At 38.9% G+C, this 12,655-nt stretch overlaps 1 protein-coding gene across 8 annotated transcripts in view; it reads left to right on the forward strand.

The window, feature by feature from the left end:
- Nucleotides 1-12,655, forward strand: part of NRP1 (neuropilin 1) — a 183,185-nt gene that overhangs the window by 150,952 nt on the left and 19,578 nt on the right. For 6 of the 8 annotated variants that reach the window (XM_036350799.1, XM_036350761.1, XM_036350768.1 and 3 more), the window contains one exon: nucleotides 8,236-8,340. In XM_036350799.1, coding sequence (XP_036206692.1) covers nucleotides 8,236-8,340 — 105 coding nt within the window. The remainder of the gene's footprint in view (nucleotides 1-8,235; nucleotides 8,341-12,655) is intronic. The other 2 variants (XM_036350784.1, XM_036350789.1) reach the window with 1 other exon arrangement.

Raw genomic sequence — 12,655 nt, forward strand, 5'->3', positions numbered from 1 at the left:
TGGGGGCTTATCCTGGGGGGTGGGAGTGGCTGGAGAGGAGTCAATCGGGGAAAAAGGAGACATACAATACTTTAAACAATTTTAAAAAAGGAAAAACACACACAAATAATAATGGTTTTAACAATGTTCAAGGAACTTAGTAATAACTTCAAGGAATTTATTGAGAACTTCAACAGCATGAAAAAGGACAACTAACAAATGAAGAACACAATATCTCAAATGAAGAATACAATACAAAGGAATAAACAGAAGCAGAGGATCAAATCAGTGATTTGGAAAACAAGGTAGCAGAAAACATCCAATCAGAGCAGCAAAGAGAAAAAAGAATTTTAAAAAAATGATGATAGTTTAAAGGACCTTTGAGACAACATGAAATGTAACAACACCACTTTAATAGGGCTACCAGAAGAAAAACAAATATTAAGGGATCGAGAACTTATTTGAAGAAATAATGGATAATAACTTTGCTAACCTGGTGAAGGAAAAAGACACGAAAGTCCAGGAAGTGCAGAGAGTCCTGAACAAGATGAACCCAAAAAGGCCCACACCAAGACACATCATAATTAAAATGGCAAAGGTTAAGGACAAAGAGAGAATCTTAAAAACAGCAAGAGAAAGATAGTCAGTTACCTACAAGGGAATTTCAACATGAATATCAGCTGATTTCTCAACAGAAGCATTTCAGGGCAGAAAAGATTGGCATGAAATATTCAAAGTGATGAAAAGCAAAGACCTATAACCAAGACTATGCTACCCAGTAAGGCAATAATTTAAAACTGAAGAAGAAATAAAGTGCTTCCAGCTGAGAAAAAGCTAAAGGAGTTCATTGCCACCAAACCAGTATTACAACAAATGTTAAAGGGTAGTCTTTAAAAAAGAAGGAGGAGGGAAAAAATAGAGAAACATAGTTATTCTATATAATAAAGAGGTAATATGCAAATTAACCCTTATACCCTCACAAGATGGCTGCCTACAACAAGGCCAGCAGGGGGATTAGTTAGGGACGACCAAACCACTGAACAGCAGGCTGTGTGGGATGACCAGGACAGTGGGGGCACCATGAGGGGTGATCAGGCTGGTGGGGCGGGGGCAGTTAGGGGCAACCAGGCATATAGGCAGGAGAGCAATTAGGAGCCAGCGGTCCAGGATTTCATACTGCCGGTTTAGTCCCAATACCCAGGATCGGGCCTAAACTGTCCGTCGTACATCCCCTGAAGGGTCTCAGATTGGAGAGGGTGCACCCCCCCCCCCGCATGAATTTCATGCACCGGGCCTCTAGTAAAGAATAAAATGGCAATAAATATGTACCTATCAATAATCACTTCAAATGTAAATAACTTCAGTGCTCCAATCAAAAGACATTAGGTAGCTGAATGAATAAGAAAATGAGACTAATATATTTACAGTCTACAAGAGACCTCAGAAAGAAAGCTACACACAGACTAAAAGTAGAAGGATGCAAGCTGAAATTTTGAAAAATGGGGGTACCAATAATTATATCTGACAAAATAAACTGTCAAAGAAATGCTATAATAAGAGAAAAAGAAGAACACTGCATAATAATAAATTGAGCATGCTAACAAGGGGATATAACCCTTGTGAACACTTATGCACCCAACATAGAGCCACCTAAATATATAAAGCAATCTTGATGGACATAAAGGGAAAGATTGACAGTAATACAGTCATAGTAGGGGATTTTAACACCCTGTTGACATCAATGGATAGATCTTCCAGACAGAAAATCAACCAGGAAACAGCAGCCTTAAATGACATACTAGGTCATAAAAATTTAATTAATTTCTTCAGAGCATTGCAGCCCAAAGCAGTAGAATATACATTCTTCTGAAGTGCAAATGGAACTTATTCTAGGATAGACCACATGTTAGAACACAAAACAAGTCTCAATAAATTTAAGAACACTGAATTTATATTAATCATCTTCTCTGACCATAATGGTATGAAACTAGAAATCAGTCACAAGAAAAAAATTGGAAAACATGCAATCACATGGAAGTTAAATATACTTTTACAATAAATATTGAATGGATTAACATTGATGTCAGGGAAGAAATAAAAATATACCTTGAGACAATTGAAAATAAAAACACTATGACCCAAAATGTACGGGATAGTGAAAGCAGGCCAAAGAGGAAAATTCATAACATTACAGCCTACCGCAAGAAGCAAGGAACATTTCAAATAAATTATCTAGCCTTACATCCAAAGGAACTAGAAAAAGAATAACAAACAAAGCCCAAAGTTAATAAAAAGAAGGAAATAATAAAGATCAGAGCAGAGATAAATAGCAAGGAGTCTAAAAAGCAATTCAAAAGATCAATGAAACCCAGAGCTGATTCTTTTAAAAGATAAAGAAAATTAATAAACATTTAACCAGACTCATCAAGAAAAAAAAAAGAGAGAGAGAGAGAGAGAGAACACAAATAAATAAAATCAGAAATGGAAGAGAAGTGACAACTGATACAAAAAAAAATACAAAGGATTATAAGAAAATACTTTAAACAATTATATGCCAACATATTGGACAATCTGGAAGACATTGATAAATTCCTAAAAACAAACACTCTTCCAAGACTAAAATCAAGAAGAAATAGAAAATTTGAACAGACCAGTTACTACAAACAGCATTGAATCAGTAATTTAAAAATTCCCAAAAAACTACAGTCCAGGACTGATGGCTTCACAGGTGAATTTTAACAAACATTCAAAGATGAATTAACGCTTATTCTTCTCAAACTATTTCAAAAAATTTTAAGAAAAGTGAAAGCTCTTAGTCTATTTTATGGGACCAATATTACTCTGGTTCCAAAACCCAACAAACACATTACAAGAAAAGAAAATGTTTAGGCCAATATCCCTGATAAATATAGATGGAAAAATGCTCAACAAAATATTAGCAAACTTAATTCATCAATACATTAAAAAGATGGATCAAGTAGAATTTATTCCAGGGATGCAAGTTTGGTTTATTATCCATAAGTCATTTAATATGATACACCACTTAAAAATAATGGGTAAAAAACATATGCTCATATCAATAATTGCAGAAAAAGCATTTGACAAAATCCAGCATCATTTTATGGAGAAAGAGAACAACCCTCAGAAAACTGGGAATAGAGCAAACATAGCTCAACTAATAAAAGCTATATATGACAAACCCCCAGCTACCTTTATTCTCCATGAGAAAAAGCTAAAAGTGTTTTCATTAAGATCAGGAACAAGACACTATGTTGTATAAAATGCCACTTTTATTCAACATGGTATTGAAAGTCCTAGCCACAGTAATCAGACAAGAAAAATAAATAAAATGAATCCAAATTGGAAGGAAAGAAGAAAAACTATCATTATTTTCAGATGACATGATACCATATATAAAGAACCCCAAAGATTCTGCAAAAAAAAAAAAAAACTATTAGAACTGATAAATGAATTCAGTAATATAGTGAGATACAAAATTAATATTCAGAAATTGGTTGCATTTTTATTTTATTTTTAATATGCTCTTATTGATTGCAGAGAAAGAAAAGGGAGAGAGAGAGAGAGAGAAACATCAGTGATATGAGAGAAACATCAATTGGCTGCCTTCTGCATGCCCCCCCCCAACTTGGAATTGATCCCACAACCTAGGTATGTCCCCAGACCAGAAATCAAACCATGACCTCCTGGTTCATGGGTCGATGCTCAACCACTGAGACACACCAGCTGGGCTTGGTTGTATTTTTTACACACCAATAACAAACTATTAGAAAGAAAAAGTAAGAAAACAATTCCATGTAAAATTTCATCCAAAAAAATACCTTGGAATAAATTTAACCAAGGAGATAAAAGATCTGTTCTTGGAAAATATAATAAGACTGTAAAGAAATTGAAGGAGATACAAATAAATGGCTGCATATACCATGTCATGGATAAGAAGCAATCTATAGATTCAGTGCAATCTCTTTCAAAATACCAATGGAATTTTTTGCAGAATTAGAAGAAATAATTCTAAAATTTATATGGAACTACAGAAGATCTCAAATAGCCACAACAATCTTGTTTGACATATTACTGGAAGTGCTAGCCATAGCAATTAGACGAGGAGAAGAAATAAAAGGCATCCAAATTGGAAAAGAAGAAGTAAAACTGTCATTATTCACAGATGACATGATATTGTACATAGAAAACTCTAATGACACCATCAAAAAACTACTAGATTTAATAAATGAATTTGGCAATGTAGCAGGATACAAAATTAACACCCAGAAATCTATGGCTTTTTTTATGCTCCAATAATGAACTCACAGAAAGAGAAACAACAAAAACAATCCAATTTACCATTGCACCAAAAAAATTAAGATACTTAGGAATAAACTTAACTAAGGAAGTAAAAGACCTGTACTCAGAAAACTATAGGACATTGAAAGAAGAGATAGAGGAAGACATAACAAATGGAAAAACATCTTGTGTTCATGGATTTGTAGAATCAACATCATTAAAATGTCCATACTACCCAAAGCAATCTATAGATTTAATGCAATCCCCATTAAAATAACAATGATATATTTCACAGACCTATAGTAAACTTTCTAAAAATTCATATGGAATAAAAAATGACCACGAATAGCCACAACAACCTTGAGAAAGAAGAAAAAAGTTGGAGGGATCACAATACCAGATAACAAGCTATATTACAAAGCTACTGTTCTGAAAACTGCCTGGTACTGGCACAAAAACAGACATATCGACCAATGGAACAGAACAGAGAACCCAGCAATCGACCCAAGTTACTTTGCTGAATGAATATTTGACAAAGGAGGCAAGACCATACCAGGGGAATAAAGATAGTCTCTTCAATAAATGATGTGGCGAAAATTGGATAGTTACATGCAAAAAATGAAACTAGACCACCAACTTACAGCATACACAAAAATAAACTCAAAATGGATGAAGAACATAAACATAACATGGGAAACCATCAAAATCCTAGAAGAATCCAGAGGCAGCAAAATATCAGACATAGGATACTGAAGCACTATCTTTACTGATATAGCTCCTGTGGCAATGGAAACTAAGGAGAAAATAAACAAATGGGACTACATCAAAATAAAAAGCTTCTTCACAGCAAAAGAAACTATCAGAAAAACAATAAGAAAGCCCACTGCATGGGAGAACATATTTGCCAATGTTATATCAGATAAGGACCTAATTTCCAAAATTTATAGGGAACTCATACATATTAACAAAGGAAGATAAACAGTCCAATCAAAAAATGAGCAAAGGACCTAAATAGATACTTTTAGAAAGTGGACATACAGAAGGCCAGGAGACATATGAAAACATGCTCAAAGTCACTAATCATGTGAGAGATGCAAATCAAAATGATATGAGATAGCATCTGACACCTGTCAGAATGGCTATCATCAACAAATCAAAAAATGAAAAGTGCTGGTGAGGATGTGAAGAAAAGGGAACCCTTATGCACTGCTGGTGGGAATGCAGACTGGTGCAGCCACTGTGGAAAACATTATGGAGTTTCCTAAAAAAATTAAAAATGGAACTCTCTTTTGACCCAGTAATCCCACTCTAGGCATATATCCCAAGAAATCAGATACACCAGTCAGAAAGGATATATGCACCTCTATGTTCATAGCAGCACAATTTAATTGTCAGAGAAATGTAAATCAAAATCACAATAAGATATTACCTCATACCTGTCTGAATGGTTATCAACAAATCAACAAACAACAAATGCTGGCAACAATGTGTAGAAAACAGAACCCCCATGCACTATCAGCAGAATTGCAAATTGGTACAGCCACTGTTTAAAATAGTATGTATATTCCTTAAAAAAATTAAAAGTGAAACTACCTTATAAGCCAACAATTCCACTTCTGGGTATTTATTCGAAGAAATTGTAACACTAGTTCAAAAATAAATATGCATCTCTTTGTTCACTGAAGTGTTATTTACAATAACTAAGATATAAAAGCAACCTAAATGTCCATCAGATGAATGGATAAAGAAAATGTGGTACATATATACAATGGAATATCACTCAGTCATAAAAAGCAATGAAATATTAATATTTGCAATCACAAGGATATACCTAGAGTGTATTGTGCTAAGTAAGTCAGGCAGAGAAAGACAAATACCATTTGAGTTCACTTATATGTGGAGTCTAAAAAACAAAATAAATGAACAAACAAAACTGAAAGAGATACAGAGAACAAACTGATGGTTATCAGGTGGAAATGGGCATTAAGGGCTGGATGAAAAAGATGAAGAGATTAAAACTTACAAATTGGCTGTTACAAAATAGTCAGAGGGGTGTAAAATACAGCATAGGGAATCCTATATAATAAAGAGGTAATATGCAAATTGACCATCACTCCAACACACAAGATGGCCACCCCCATGTGGACACAAGATGGCCACCACAAGATGACCGGGAGGGGAGGGCAGTTGTGGGTGATCAGGCCAGCAGGGGAGAGCAGTTGGGAGGGACCAGGTCTGCAAGGGAGGGAATTGGGGGCAATTAGGCCTGCAGGGGAGGACAGTTAGGGGCAACCATGGCCTTCTGGGGAGGGCAGTTGGGGGTGACCAGGCTGGCAGGGGAGGGTAGTTAGGGGTGACCAGGCCTGCAGGGAAGGACAGTTAGGGGCGACCAGGCTGGCAGGGGAGCGCAGTTGGGGGCAATTGGGCTGACAGGGGAGCAGTTAGGCGTCGATCAGGCTGGCAGGCAGAAGTGGTTAGGGGCAATCAGGCAGACAGGCAGGCAGGCAAGCAGTTGGGAGCCAGCAGGCCTGGATTGTGAGAGGGATGTCTGACTGATCGGGCCTAAACGGGCAGTCGGACATCCCTCGAGGGGTCCCAGATTGGAGAGGGTGTAGGCTGGGCTGAGGGACACACCCCCGCATGCATGAATTTCATGCACTGGGCCTCTCATATAATAAATAATATTGTAATAACTATGTGGTTCCAGGTGGATACTAGACTATCATGGTGATCACTTCATAAGTTATATAAATATTTAACCACTATGCTGTGCACTTGTAACTAATATAATATTGCATATGATCTGTAATTAAAATATATATAAAAATAAAATTGATAAAAATAAGCAGAGCCTGGAATATTTGTGTATGCATTTTACAAAGTGTAGACTGTATGCCTAAACAGCGTGCATGATATCTGTATGTGCTGATTTCCTCGTTACTGTTGGTGTGTGCTTTTGAACAGTTGAGGAAGTTGAAACTAGCTACATTTCTACATTTGTCATAACTCTGTTCAGTAAGCACAATAACAATGTGAAATTTTTACTGAGAAGGCAGCAGTTACCAGCACATTCCTACTGGCTAGAAGCTATTAGAGATCGAGCCCCCACTCTTGTCTGATTATTAAACATCAAGAGAACTGTACATTATCTCCAGCCTCATATGAGAAATGTATGCCCAAAACTATAAAATATTAAACAGATTTCAAAAATGAATAACAAGCTGAAAAAAGTAGATCAAACTAAATTTAAAGAACTTTAAAAGCAGTCTTTGATTAATGTTGGATACATTTCATCTACAAACTCAAAGGTATGGGAATACCTGCCAGCAGTGGAATGCAGTCCTCTGGGAATTAAGGTAAAATGACCCCAGGATATATCAGAAAAGTTCTTCCAGACACCTGATCTGGAGAGGGGCCATAAATTGATGGAAGCAGAGTTACTCTTTAAAGAACAAAAAAAAAATCAATATTGTTCTATAACTGAATGTGTTGGGAAGCTCTTTGGAGGAAAAAATATAATATGAACTTAGCAAACTAAGTAAGTACTAAGAATATAAAAGAATTCATGACAAGGGAGTTCTCCAGCACCTTAAAAATGAAAGGAAAAACAGTTCAAGCAATACGTGTAAAATCAAAGTTCTCAACTCCAGGATCATGAATAAATAACTAGTGAGAATTCAAGAACTTCCAGGAAAAGGATGTTTATGTACATAACAATGTAAAAAATGCTAAGGCACCCAATTCCATTCAGTAGATATGAATCAAATACCAAAACAAAGCAATCCCCAATGGATTCTTGAAAATTCAAGTCTATTTAGCTCTAGAAAGAGGTAAATCATGCTCCTGGCCTCCTTGCCACAGATTTGAGTTTCCTGCAAAAGTGTTAGCAGATTCAATAGCCAGAGCTTTGAGAATACATTTCAGAGGTGAGATATTAATCCTTGGATCTTGTTTCAGCACCTACAGCTGGACCAACCACTCCCAATGGGAACTTGGTGGATGAATGTGATGATGACCAGGCCAACTGCCACAGTGGAACAGGTGATGACTTCCAGCTCACAGGTGCAGAAACCATCTCCATCCCATTGCTATGCCATTTCAGTTCATACTGCCATTGAGACCACCTAATTAATGCCTGTTTGTGTTTGTGTAGCTCCTCATGGTGGTGGTCATGAGGGTGATAGCAGAACTATCTCAACAAAGGCAGCCTTGCCAGAAGACATGCATCGCTATTTCCTCCATGTAAAGAACTTGTTCTTAATAGTCACGGCCATTTGAAATTATAATTTTAGTCATTTTCAGAGCTGATGCTAGGATTATTTTAATTGAATAAGTATTTCTCCATGGCTAAAGTGCTAAACATATCCCCATCTTCAACCGCCTACCCCCATAACACATTAATTACACACACTTTAGAATGTTTATTTTTCCTTTCTAGTGAGGATACTTTTTTTGAGTGGATCCTTTATCCAACTAATTGATGAAATTAGGCTTGTATTTGAAATGCAGCTTTTAAGTTAGGATTTGGTAAATCATTTTACATTAAAAGTTTCAGTGACAGAATCCATTGTCATTACACATTACCACTGACTAGCAAGTATATCAGGGCTGTTGTGTGCCAAATAGCTCACTAATTAATTTAGAGTATCTAATTAATAAAAGAGAAACATGCAAATTGACCGCACCTCCGCTATGCCGCAAGCCATGCCCACCAGCCAATCAGAGTGACTATATGCAAATTAACCCAACTAAGATGGCGGCCAGCAGTCACAGAGCTGAAGCAAGCAGGAGGCTTGGTTGCCCCAGCAATGGAGGAAGCCAAGGTTCCTGCCTGCCCTGGCCGGCTGTGGTCTCTGCTCAAGGCAACAAAGTTTTAATTATAGAAGATAAATAAATCCCAGATTCCTGCTTCCAGCCAGCCTCCATTGGGAGCTTGGGTAGCCGGGGGCCATGGCCAGCCTATAAACAGCCATCAGCTTCTCACCCAGGTGAGGATGGCCACACCCTCATGGGGTGAGGGTCCCTGATAGGGGGTTTGGCCAGCCTGCAAACAGCCATCAGCCCCTCACCCAAGATGGCCACATCCTCATGGGGTGAGGGTCCCCGCTGGAGGGCTTGGCCAGCCTGCAAACAGCCATCAGCCACTCACCCAGGCTGGCCAGGCACCCCAGCAGGATCCCCCTTCCCTGAAGGGGATGTGGCCAGCCTGAAAATGCCCCTCAGCCCCTCACCCAGGCTGGCCAGGCACTCCAGCGGGGACCCCCACCCTGAAGGGGGTGTGGCCAGTCTAAAAACAGCCCTCAGCCTCTTACCCAGGCTGGCCAGGCACCCCAGCAGGACCCCCACCCTGATCTGGAACACCCTTCAGGGCAAACCAGCTGGCCCCCATCCATGCACCAGGCCTCTATCCTATATAATAAAGGGGTAATATGCAAATTGACCCTAACAGCAGAACGACTGGGAATGACTAGTCACTATGACACACACTGACCACCAGGGGGCAGACGCTCAATGCAGGAGCTGCCTCTTGGTGGTCAGTGCACTCCCACCAGGGGAGTTCTGCTTAGCCACCAGCCAGGCTGACAGCTGCCAGTACCGTGGTGGTGGTGGGAGCCTCTCCCTCCTCCTCAGCAGCCCTAAGGATGTCCGACTGCCACTTAGACCTGCTCCCCGCTGGCAAGTGGACAACCCCTGAGGGCTCCCAGGCTTCCAGAGGGATGTCTGATTGCCAGTTTAGGCCCAATCCCCCGGGGAAAAGGCCTAAGCCAGCAGGTGGTCATCCCCCGAGGGGTCCCAGACTGCGAGAGGGCACAGGCAGGGCTGAGGGACCCCCTCAAGTGCACAAATTTTTGTGCACTGGGCCTCTAGTCTATATTATAAAAGGCCAGTGACCATAATGTCGTAATGTTGTAATGACCAAACAACTGGTCAGTGGCACAGCAGGCCTCGGTCTCACAGTGCGGCGGGCCTGGGGTCTTGTGCAATTTCACACACTAGGCCTTTAGTTACTCCATAATATTCTAAAACCCTCAAAGCTAGCAAGTGACCTTTTCTTCCAATTGGAATGGCAGAGCAAATGTTAGGCAAGTGGGGAAATGAAATTGTATCAGTTTGAAATTGGCCAAGGCAATTTCCACTCTATTATAAAAGGTACTATGGAACCTTTATCCGGGTCAAAATGCAGTTTCATATAGCATCTGACTCTCACTTAGATTGAAACCTTGGATGTAGGTCTGTATTTTTACCCAGAAAGGATTCAGAGAGCCCACAAAATTAATTTCCATATGTGAAACTGAAGGCACTACCATGTAACTTCATAACAGTGCATAATGTTATTGGATAATGCATTTATGTGGCCAATAAATGCTACATTGCTTTGTGCATTTGAAAATAAAGCTTATATATGTAGCCATAAGCCACAAAAATTACTCTAATTAATACAGTCCATTTCTTTGCAAGATGTCAAGTTCAAGCTGAAAACCCTACAGCTAAGGTTAAAAACAGAGAACCATTCTATGGACCTGGTCCCATAGAACCTTCCCAGGGTTGCCTGTAAGCACTGCCCCAAACCTCAGGCTTTTAATAGAACATTTCACACATCTGTAGTGAAATTCCTCATAAAAAGGAATGGCTGCAATCATTGAAGTATATCCTTTTCAATTAGCCTCTGTGGTGAGGGTTCTTTTCTTTATATACCCTAAAGTGTCAGATAATATAGATTAGAACAAAGCCTCAGATTTACTCCTCATATCAGAACAACCAACTTTCTCATTTTTATATCAGTTCATTACTGAATCAATTGAAACTAAAACCTTTGAATGAAATAGAGCAAGTATATTAGCCTGGAGCAAATTGTGTATGGCAACAATTACAAACCACAGAAAATGAGTCATTTGTAGTGGAAAACTGGCAATCCTTTAAAACTCTAAGGTTATGGTTTATCTACAGCTTTTAAAATCATTTTTTGTGTACATAGAAAAAAATTTCATTCCTGTTCATATTACCATGGCAAAAAAGAGTTATTTTCTCAGGCCATCACATTTGTCTCAATAATTCTATAAATATATGCATCATACTAAGAACTTCTGGGGTGCTCATAATGCACTCTTCACGCCCTCATCAAGAAGGGATTTTAGAAGGCATTTCATGCTTCATATGTATTTATTGCATTATAACCAAATTTGCGTAGTGAAGCTGTTTGGTATCCTTTCCTGAAAAAGGGTATGCATATATAAATATTTGCAAGGAGCAAAACCATCACCTAAGTCAGGTGCCTTTTCACATGTAAACAAGTCACGTCCTAGGTACACACACAACTCTGCATTCTCTTTGCTCACTCTGGCACAGGCTTTACCTTCAGAGCTGCAAGTCTTGAATGTTCAGTACAAGAAAAACCAACTAAAAGCATTCTCACTTTAACCCTGATAGGTGGAGGAGATTAGGATCAAGGCTCTATTAAACAGGGTTCAGTCTTTTAAAGCAGATGTTGTTGCTTTAATTTCTCCTCCTGGGGTGACCTGTTTGTATACAGAGAGAGATAACTATTACAGTAAAATGCTCACTTCTTACAAACAACACTGAATTCCAGGTGAAATGTACCAAGTGCATGGGAATGAGAGGTTTTGCTCTCCAGTATTTGCTTGCCAAGGTGAAAATTCACCTCCAAGTTATTCATTTGCAAGTGGCTTTGAACTCATTACATAATAGGATTGTCTTCAAAGGCACTGGGAGGCCAGATTTCACATTGGACCTGTGTTTACCCAAGAGTGGAATTTGGCTTCCAACCTATAATAAAATGGATAATGCATATTGGTTTTATAAAGTGAGTTTTTCTCCTAAAAGAACACCGGGAATAGAATGCTAATGTATTTTGGCCTCCCTCCAATTCTGCCATTATAGAGTCACCTTCCTAACCCATAATATATATAATTCCTTCTTTCTGGTGCCTACCTCATTGAAGCCACAAACCTGTGTGACCACTTAGCTGGAACATTTGTTGGGAGAACAGGGTTGACATGACTTGGTGCGGCAGCAGGTTAGCTCAGAAATCTTCAGACCATTCCAAGAGCATGATTCTGCAGCTCTGATTCATGATCTGGATGATTTCTAATATTTGGGAGCTGCAGGATAGCACTAGGGCTGGGTACAATAGAGATGATCACAGATCTTTATTGAATGATACTATTAGTAGGTTTACAATGGCACCCTATAATCACCTCCAAAACTCTTCATGACAGTCATAGGTCCACCCCATGCCTTCCTTACTCTGAGTCTGCCCAGGACTTTATCTCTTGGGAGAGCAGATAGTCTCTGACCATGGTCTGCAGTGCAGACACTCTTAAGGAGAAATGCCTAAACAAGCACGTAGGCAATAAAC

This window comes from Myotis myotis, unplaced genomic scaffold (genome assembly GCF_014108235.1).
Source record: "Myotis myotis isolate mMyoMyo1 unplaced genomic scaffold, mMyoMyo1.p scaffold_m19_p_1, whole genome shotgun sequence".
Classification (NCBI taxonomy): Eukaryota; Metazoa; Chordata; class Mammalia; order Chiroptera; family Vespertilionidae; genus Myotis; species Myotis myotis.